The following is a 10,383-nucleotide window of genomic DNA, read 5'->3' as shown; positions in this document are numbered from 1 at the left end:
AATTTCCTCGGGGTCGGACACTCGTCTCGGAAGGTTGATTTAAAATTCTAGCTCGGGAGATTCGGAATAATGGATCGGTTGGCCCCACCGTGGACTTTCAGATTCCCGGCTAAAGGCTGAAGGAGGTTTCGGTCGGCTACCGGATAGCATGGAATATACACATATATACGCCGGCTATCCGAAGGCAGGATGGAGGAGAAGAGTTCCAGGGGAGTAAATGACAGGCCCCGCTGGCCGCTTCGGGCCCCAGAGATGATTATTTTGATTAATTTCTCCCGTCATTCGGTAGCAGAATCGTGCCGCCGATATATTCCTGTAACACGATTCGCTTCTAATTTCGTTGTAATTGAAATCTATGCGAAATCAAGCGAGCAAAAAATCAGAAGAGAAAAAGATACGAAACGCGAGATGGGTCCTCCTGTCGGATGTGATTTACCTGTGATTACGATACGGCGAACGGCGAGTATATCCGGAAACGAAAATATCGTCGATAAAATAAGAGACAGAGATAACGTGAAAAACGTAAACTACCGTGGCAGGCGGCGTAGTTGTTGGTCATTCGACGAGAAATTACGAAGACGGCGATCATCTCGCGTCTGGGTAATTCGATCTAATTCCGCGATCCACCGGTGATTTCGGCTATCTTCCATAATCGACCAGACCCGCCTTGCGCCAAGAAACCGAACCCGTAATGGGCTGGAATTAAGAGGAAACGTGCTCTTCGCTAATCTATTAATTCCTATACACGAAATTACCACCGGGCGTCGACAGAAACGAGTTTTCGCGAAACCGCTTCTACCGTGTATCCTTGTTTTTTCCTCTGCTGTTTCTTCCTCTTCCCCCGCCTCTCGCTCACTTTCTCTCTCTCTCTCTCTCTCTCTCTCTCTCTCTCTCTCTCTCTTTCTTTTTCTCTCTGCATCCCTTTTGCTCTCTTAATCCGTTTTACTCAACGTGTGTTATTACGTAAACTACGATTACCGTACCTTCCGTTACTACTTTGGAAACGCTTTTGTCGAAATTGTACGTGAGATATTGGAAGAAAAGAGGGATAGACATTTACTGCTCTATAGTCGATTAGCATTCTATGTACTTCACGGAAATTGCCGGAAATCCTGGTTTCGGACGACGAAAGTCGAAAGATAAGGACGCATTCTCGGGGATTCTGGTCAGACGGAAGAGGGTAGAAGTGGTCAGGCCAAACGTTTTATCTTTGACTTATCGCGGCTACTTCTGCCGCCTAACCTGCCTCGTAACGAGTAAACAATTCCATTTTCGAATATCACCTACGCGACCAAGAATACGGTCGCTGTCTACCAAAAAAAAAAAAAAAAAAAGAAAGCAAAGAAAAAAAGGTAAAGGGGAAAGTAGGTTTAAAAGCAGACGCTTTAAATGCATCCTACTTTCGACTTTTATGTTTTGACGACGCGAAGAGAGAGAAGGATAGGTGAAAACGTTCATCGATTCGCAACTACGTACGCAAAATCGTACGAACGAATCGTACCGTTTGATTCGCGTAGCTACTAAAAGTTTGTTTCGCGCGCATGGTGTAATTAATGTAAACGAATAGCAACAATTACGAGGAGGTTTCTAGACGGGGTTCGCGATATCGATCAAGTTCTCGAAAGGCGGTCGGTGAAGAAAATTGCTCACATTTCTTAGGATAGGGTTGCAGAGAGCAAGACGCGTATTTCGTTTTTCGAAAGCAACGAGCATCAAGCTCGAGGCCCTAAAGAGCAACAACGAAGAACAGACAGCGGATCCGGCGCTGACGCTCATTACGATGATTGGCAGATTCAATTAACGAGCAGCCGGGCTCCAGCACGGCGGGGTCGCCTCGGCTTAACCTCGGCTAAATATTATTAATAATAATCAGCTCATTACCGGCTCCATTAATTATCCGGCTGTGTATACGAGTTATCCAGCCTCCAGGAGCGCACTAGATTCCATACAATTCCAACGATATTCACCGATAATCGATATGAAACGTACGAGAGTTCGCTATCTCGTTTATTAGTTAGCCGTCGTTAGGATCGGGCTAATCGTAACATCGAAACACGCTGTTCGATACCTTTACAAAAAATGTTGCAACAGGATATTGAACGAAGGCAAAAATCCAATCAACGGGCGATTCTTCTTTCCCCATTAAACGAAACCATTGCGTACTAAAACCTGTGCTCGTTCCTCCATCTTTTTCAATGATCGTAAGATTATACAGCTATATATATATATATATATATAAGATTTCGATGCGTCGACACGAAACGATCGTCATGAATTGCACGTAACAAAAGAGCAGCTTGGTAACCGAATCGATGTGAATTCCGAGATTGTTTCGAACGACCAGCTTGAGTATCGGTTTAAACGGCAGAAGGGAAAAGAAAAACTGGAATATTAATCCATTTAACAAACTCATTATCGATGAGATATATCGAACGTTTACTGTGCGCGTCGGCGGTGCGAACGTGCTCCTCCTATCCCGAAGGAACCCCGGTAATATTAGCGGGTTGGCACCCCTGCGGCTTGATTTACGGGCGCGCACTAACGAGCCTGGGTCTGCGTTGAACGCGAAGAGGTGGTGCATCTCCGTTCACCAGCTCTCGATCGGCCGACAGTGTTCTGGCCGCACGATGCGCCACGATCAACGGTATCGCCGAAAATTTATTCCGCGCCCATCAACCTTCCGACCGTCTAAGATACCAACAATCCATTCGCGTATCATAAACAACGTTCTAGCGTCCGCGAAATACGACCAACGCCATTCCATTCGTTCGTCCTATACGCGACTCACTTTGAAACGCGATTCGTCACACGCTACCTTCCTTCGATGCTACGATATCGGCGCCAATGCTCTAGAAACACCATTCAGCATGGATGCACCGAGGAGGGATAAAAGCCAGTCGAAACGTTGAATCCGACAATATGCCAAACGGCTTGAAAACTCGAAACGGGCCGGCATCGCCGGCCCCCGAGGGCTGATTGGACCGTATTTGGCTGTAATTAAGGCACCGGCGGCGGCCATTAGCGACCGTGAAAACGAACAACATTGTTCCCCGGGCGAAACCCGACCGGTGCTCATCGACGCGTACTGGCATATATCAAACTCTCCAACGACCAATCGAAATTTTTACACGAAACCGAGATGCCAATAAACAGACAATGTATATAAATTAACGTACGGAATAGCTTAATGCATATAAAATTTCGTTTCTGCGAAGATTACAACAAGACCTTATTTATCGTATTACCACCTATTTGTCCTATTTTGTCCTGGCAGACTTCATATAAATCATATATATATTCTGTATTAACAAAATTTGTAAGGATGATATAGACGAGAAACAAACAAACATTCTATCTGTTGTTTGTTAAAACATTCGATCGTAATATATTCGTATTCTATTTACCGACGATTATTATAGTTACAGGCAAGCTGATGCTGATCGTGGTACAGCTAACTCCTTTAGAAATCCAAAAGGTTCGTCAAGAACAGCGGCGGACGTGAAAAGTAATCGTTAGTTCGCAGGGAATACTCGTGAGGCTATGGCTGACAGATCAGAACGAATACGACAACAATACTGTTCGACTCGCGTAATTGGCGCCATGGGCACCCGGTGGGAGCATCTCATGGCAGACCGAGGTGAGACGCCGATACAGGATGAAGAGATTTACAATGTTCCCGGCCGTAAAATAATCAATAAAATCTGTACAATGTAAAGAAACGGACGTGCGGCAGTGATTTAGTATGCGGAGCGCCGGCTCCGCTATTCTCTCCTTCCTTCGAATGCTTTTCTGTGCTATCCTTAAGGCCCGATTACGCGATCGAATCGTTGCCGTTCGTTCGATTATTTAAATTTTCGATCGTTTCTAACTTTACCGAATTATCGTATCCACGCGATAATAGCTATTTAACATCGTCTTGCCTTTTGAAAAATTCAGTTTATTTATCGAAATAATCGTATGGTAAAATTAAGACGACAGTGAGACTTTCTGTTATATTAAGGAACGATGTTGGTAAATACATTTTTATTCGTCGCTACATCTCGACGTAACGATGACAATAATTTAGCTCCCGAAATTTGCCAATCGTCGGTAACACTCAATAACGATGATAAAGTAAATCGTTGAAAGTGTTGTTCCGCATTCCTTAACACGTCTTTATCCGTAAAACGGGCGCCACTATACATAATGGAGATCAAGGAGGTAATCAGGGACGAGTAATCAAGTCGTATGGGCGGATTCAATGTGAGTGGAGCTTTAGGTTTCTGGTGGGAAATACAGCGAGTCGCCGCAGGGTTTTGCAGCAGGAGCCGACTATGGTGACGAATTTACGAGCTCCTTACGAGGCTGCCTTCTTCGAGCATAGCAAGCAATAAAGTACGAGGCCAGAGGATATTCGAAACAATCGTCTGAAAGGCCAGGACCTATCTCCACGCAAAATCCTCCGATCAAATTTAAAACTGATTTACGAGTGATCGCTTATCGACCTTCGTCTTCTCGTCCGTCCCGATCGCGTTCGTTTTACTTCCTGGTAGACCCCCCTCGCGAAATATTTTACGTTAAATATCGGCGTAGATTAATTGCCGCCAAAAATTTCTACGACGCTCTAGATATGCCAAGATGCGACGCAAGGTACCAACAAGATTCGGGAAAAATTTCAGAACGGAAAGTAAGGAAAAGATGGATATATCGTCACTTACTGGATAAGAATGCAGGAATAAAGGTAGACAGAGGTTGTTCTCCACGGGATTGGAAGAATAAACATTCATCTCGTCGACTAGAAATTGTCTTCTCACAAAGCAATTAACCAACATGGCGTCGACGTCCTCGATTCGATTATGGTGGCGCTACCTACCGGAGCGACTACCTTTCGATACAATTGAATTCTTCTCGTGGAAATAATTCGCGCGAAAATGAATTTTATTTAATCCTTTGAATTTTCGTTGAACGTCGGATTGCTGAACGTCGACGTGGCTTGTTTGTAAATCGGATTGTCGGCCTAAATAATTGGTTATTCCATCAATAAAATGAATTTGTTTAAACATATTGAAATAAAAAATTAACGTTATTTACCCTATCCCATTTAGCCAGGGCTCGTTCTCGCTCGAATTTTGCGTATTCTCGTTTATCGTGGATCGTCGTTACTATCTTCCAAACGAGAAGAACGAAGAAACCGATAATTACGGTGCTAATGATTAATCCCACAGCGACACCTATGACACGAAAGTTAAAATTCATATATTACGAAATATATAAATTATATTTGATTTATCATAATCTGCTTACCGAGGACGTTGATAGGAGTAGGACATACCCTCTCCTTTTCAGCGAGAATCTTGAATATCTTAATATCTCCTCCGCTACCACCTCTGTAATATTCGTACTTGAATACAAACGTACATCCAGCGTCTCCTGGAGTTCGACAAATACGAGCTCCGGTCTCTTGATCCTTCTCTGGATCCTCTACGACCTTATTTACCTATTTAATTGGAAATTGCAAGCGCATGAACTAACGCTCCGTGAAACTTATAAATATATTTCTAGAGAATACTGGCTTACGATATCTATCTCATGCAGACACGCGTCGCACTTTCCATTTCCAGCAAAAGGTCCGGTTCCGTACACCATGCATTCGACGCAGTTTTTCAGTTCCTCGCATCGTTGTCCAGGACATATCTGAAATCACGAAAACACGCATTCGTCGTAACCGTTGTCTAACAAAGTGAATATTCGGATTTTCTTCAAGCGGAAGGAAACCTACAGGACACTCTTCGCAGTACTGTCCAGAATATCGAATGTTGTCTTTTTCATGACAATGACAGCTACCGCAAATGCAGTCCCCGCGTCCACTGCAAACCTCCATGGTTTCGCCGTTGCTTGGTATGCATGTGCTATTCGTTTCTTTGCAATCGCACGTCTCGCCGCCCCATCCCGGCAAGCAATTGCAAGTCCCGCACTCGCACTTGCCTCGCCCGCCGCAAACCTTAAACGCAACAACGTCAGACGGAATAATAGAATACACGCAAACGCGTGTAATTTATCTACCGTCTACCTGAAAGGTACTGTACAGGTTTCCTTAAAAGGGAAATTACCCGAGCAACTTCATCGTACGAATAAACGATTCCGAAGTGAGTTTACGATACGCGAATATACGTTCAGTCCGTAGCTGATAACACGAGCTGGGTGATTGCCGATTCTGATTACGCCTGTATTCATTGTACAATTTCTATACCGTACGTGAAATCGTTTAGCTGTCATCCTTCTCGTATTTTAAAATATCTTTCGCTAACCATTGAAAACCATCTTTGTCCCTGTATTTTCTATATCTTGCACGCAACACCAGAGTGCTGCCGCTTCACCCATTGCGACACATATCAAAAAACAATTGTTAAAGATAGTGGTTTAAATACCGATGAATCTTCGAATACAACTGTTCGTACAATTGAGTCTATAGGTTTATATTTAATAAATCCATAGTCAACGTGTCATTGAAGCAAGCGTTCACTTACCAATCCCTCGCTGCGTTTGCAAGAAAAGTTATCGCACTCGCAATATTTCCCATAAAAAACTTCTTGCGGATTAGGACGCTTCACGCAATCACATACACCGCACTTGCAGTCTCCATGGCCGCTACAAATCTCAGTGGTCTCGTTGTTAGGCTTGCAGTCGGCCATGGCAGCTGCGCTCTCAGCGCCGGCATCGTTCCCTTCGCATTCACACTGCTTCCCGTAAAAGCCCTCGTTGCAAGAACATACACCGCAAACCAAAGTACCGTTTCCTCTGCAATCTTCCGAAGCTGCCACGTATCCCTACATTTTCATTCGAGACGCGTGAAAGAAGTTTAAACGAGAGAAATCGCGCTCAATCGTCATTCTTACTGGATGTTCTGGATATCCGCAAGGACAATCGCAGATAATGCTCAGCTCAATCGTCAAGCTCTCGTCTATACCTCTCGGCTTTATCTGCATACTTGTCTGCCATTCGCTGGAATTCGCTGGACATTCAGTCGCCTACGACCAGCAAGAACATTTCGCATCTCGCAAGACGAAATTACACGGAATCTTACAGCGTACCGATGAATTTCTCCGATTTATGCAAGTACCTGTAATGTTACTTCGAATTCGACGACGTTCCCCACTCGTAATCCCCCGCATTTTTGTCGTTCTTTCAATTCGACGTTCTTCTCCAAACATCGGGAGTAGTATTTCACGTCGATCATTTTCGGCGCATTATCCGTCATTGTTATGGAATTAACCAGTTTCTAAACAAATTGTCAAGCTTGCGCTTATCCATGAAACGCGTAATAGAGTTAAGCAGATTGGTAAATTCATACCTCGTATTCTCCTCTGATAAGGTCAACTATGCTTTTAGAGTTATTCCGTATCGTTTCGATAGAGGAGCCGCCGATGCTTTCGCTCAACAATTCATACGTCTTTCTCCTATCGCTTTTTACCGCAAATATGATGTTGATATTGCGCTCGCGTGCTATTTTGTTGATCTACATTCGATCGTAGAACAAAACTGTAAATGAATGCTTCGCCTCTGTACGTCTAATCGACTAAATAGAAAGTTGCATACTTGATATATGGATGGATAATCTTGGAGAAGCGAGTGCGTGTAGAACCCTTTCTCGTCCAAATGACAAAGACAATCGTTGGGTTCGATAATTCCTGCCAGCTGAAACGCGATCGTGTTTAATACTTGAAGGAAGAAAAAGCAATCTACGTTTAACCGCGTTTACGTACTCTACCGTCTCCAGCGGTATGGAAACTGGCGTCTGTCGAGAAAACAATAAGATGTCGAGCATCCTGTCGCCAGCCAATTTCCTTGGTGCAAACCATCGCTTGCATCATCGCATCGAGACCACCCTCGGGCGCGTCCAAGTTACCAGACACCGGTGCTTCTCGTACGCGAGTCTATCCCAAAAAGCAATCGATCAGCATCAAGAGGTTGAAAAGTAACGCGCAAGACAAATGATACGGTGAAACGACTTTTGAAACGAACTTTGAAAAGATCAATGTTCTCGCTAAGAGGCATTTGATGCTTATAATCGTACGGCGCTGCGCATGGCTTTCCTGTTTTCAAAGTACACGGTGATTTTAATCTGCAACAAAATTACGGATCAGGAAAACGTAGCGATATCGACAGGACAAAAATCGTCAAAGTTTCAAGATACTTCTCCGGTTGCGTACTAGTCATAGGCAATACAACTTTGTCCACGAAACTACCGAATCCTAGTCGAAAGTTCGAAGTCAAGTTTCGCATAGCGTCTGCCAATTCGTGTCCCAATTCTGACAACAAATTCCTAGAATCCTCCATCGATGCCGATAAGTCCATCAGATAATACAGATCAACGGGATAACCTTCTGCCTGGCTATATTTTAAAGTCAATCGGTATTTCTCGCCTGTGAAATTCGACCAGACGTATCAATTGGAATCAAATTTCTACCCGAGAGAAATAACTTAATCGTAGATGCTAAACGTTATACTTTCCTCGTCTTAGTGTCAAGCGAATTCTCTGAGGTTGAATTTGAACTGGATCTGTGCCTCTCGTCGAAGACAGCGGTCGATCTTCGAGTATCAGCATCTCATTCGTCTCATCTATTACGTCCGACGTTCGACACCAGTGATTGCCTTCGTTTGAAAATTTTTCTCTGGTGACACAACGAACCAATGGACTGTTCACGTTTTGATTGGAAACCTAACCAAAAATTCCTTATTATTTTCTAATCATTGAAACTTTTTCTTTGACGATTTAAAAACGATAACCACCGGAGTAGAGCACCAAACACATCGTGGAGTCTGTAGACAATTTTTGCAAGTTTGTTGAGACGCGCAAAGGCTTTCCGGATCTTTGTATTCACAAAACACCAACGAGAAGAATTGAACCCAGAAGAGAAATATCGTCCAGCGAGTCATAGCTTCTCTCTTCATGTCAATTTAATTTTAAACGAGCAAGGTGTGGCTACACTGGTGAGTTACAAGGATATTGTGGCATCCCACGGAAATGACTCCGAGATAAAGTGACCATGCGTCATTAGGTAACTATTTTCGCTGACAAAGTTTATGTCTTAATCAACGGTAAGGTAAGCGTTAAACAAAGGCCTTTATTTTCAATTACGATCATGGCATTAGAAATCTATTGGACATCTTCGAGCAGGAAATTTTATTATAAAATAATATAATTCAATGAATTTAAATACCGAGAATATACAAGAATATTATTATATTACGTAAACATTTAATTTATTACGCTAAAGCACAGACGGCTGAAGTATGATATAGTGACATCTTTTATGTCTTTAGTAATTTAGAAAGTGTCAGCTATAGGTACCATCGCATGATAAGTATATATAACTTCCATATCATATTCTGGAAATGCAACTTACAGTAAATTGTCCAGCCATGCGTTGAAACGATAAACTAAGTATATTGAAACGTCAAAAGATGGCGCAATACGTTTATCCGAAAATTAGAAATTGAAAATCGACAGCGTCGAAAGAACTTCAGACGAAGGTTCGTGCTCGTTCAGTGATCAGTCTTTTATCGAAAAGTTTTGGACAGAACGGTAGGTTCATCAATTTGGGATACACTTTTGCTTAAAATTCGTTGTAGACTTGAATATTTTCATTTGAATATGTATGTAACACCATTGTTATTGATTACGTAAGAGAATATGCAAGAATGTTCCACATCATACATCTCATTAATTTACACCGGATAACCTATAAAAAACTTCGCCTGTTTACGTTTGATGAATGAAATAACGCGCCAGTGTCTTGGAATTAATTAAAAATATTGGTGTTAATCGTATTCGTTAAACTTTTGTCTTCAATTTTTCTATTTTTGTCTTGAAAACCATTATACATGTATAGATTCACCTAACCACGCGTAGCATTTTCTTGAAAACAAATAAAAGATTAACTGAACTTTATGTTCAGATAAAAACTAAATTACATTAAATCAACGATAGATTTTGTGTTATAAAATGTATTTGTTTATTTTCATGCATTTGATGTATATGATAGCGTGTGCAAATGGAGTTATAAATGTGCCGCAAGCGTTGTCACACGCCATTTTTGTGTTGCAGCTTCTAATATACGAATCAGAACATGTGCATAGTTTCCTAGTATTACAAAATCTAGTTTTTGATGTTGTATGATGGGAATATTAATGATAACATAAAGTTAATAATAATAATGCAGTGTAAATTTGATTACCCATATATTATGTAAATTTAGCATTATATAAATCTTACTGTGGTTGAATATCAAAGACCTTGAGTCAGAGTATTTCTTACTTTGATAACTTTTTAACAAAGCTTCAAACAACCTGTGTTTATACGACATTTTTTCTCGCTTGTTTCTCTAAAATCTAGATTGTCCT

At 42.1% G+C, this 10,383-nt stretch overlaps 1 protein-coding gene across 1 annotated transcript; it reads right to left on the bottom strand.

Moving 5' to 3' along the window:
• Positions 1-3,916: 3,916 nt before the first annotated feature.
• LOC126919163 (integrin beta-PS-like) lies at positions 3,917-9,177 on the bottom strand. The gene is made up of 15 exons (XM_050727920.1): positions 8,770-9,177; positions 8,493-8,698; positions 8,174-8,404; positions 8,002-8,101; positions 7,743-7,913; positions 7,576-7,674; positions 7,331-7,495; positions 7,100-7,258; positions 6,876-7,007; positions 6,507-6,806; positions 5,759-5,980; positions 5,557-5,673; positions 5,284-5,476; positions 5,071-5,210; positions 3,917-4,996 (listed from the first exon to the last, which is right to left on the bottom strand). The coding sequence occupies exons 1-15, from the start codon at positions 8,929-8,931 to the stop codon at positions 4,922-4,924; spliced, it is 2,472 nt and encodes an 823-aa protein (XP_050583877.1). The 5' UTR covers positions 8,932-9,177; the 3' UTR covers positions 3,917-4,921.
• Positions 9,178-10,383: the final 1,206 nt, after the last annotated feature.

Source organism: Bombus affinis, chromosome 8 (assembly GCF_024516045.1).
Source record: "Bombus affinis isolate iyBomAffi1 chromosome 8, iyBomAffi1.2, whole genome shotgun sequence".
NCBI classification, from domain to species: Eukaryota; Metazoa; Arthropoda; class Insecta; order Hymenoptera; family Apidae; genus Bombus; species Bombus affinis.
Note: the sequence above shows the minus strand (reverse complement) of the source record. Positions and strands in the feature narration are given on the sequence as shown.

Bases quoted from the DNA above. Each gene is read 5' to 3' on its own strand.
- LOC126919163 (XM_050727920.1), bottom strand. From the start codon at position 8,931: ATGAAGAGAGAAGCTATGACTCGCTGGACGATATTTCTCTTCTGGGTT. The intron at 7,675-7,742 runs GTACGTAAACGC...ATCGCGTTTCAG, and splicing joins ATACCGCTGGAGACGGTAGA to CTGGCAGGAATTATCGAACC. The intron at 5,674-5,758 runs GTAGGTTTCCTT...TCGTGATTTCAG, and splicing joins AGTACTGCGAAGAGTGTCCT to ATATGTCCTGGACAACGATG.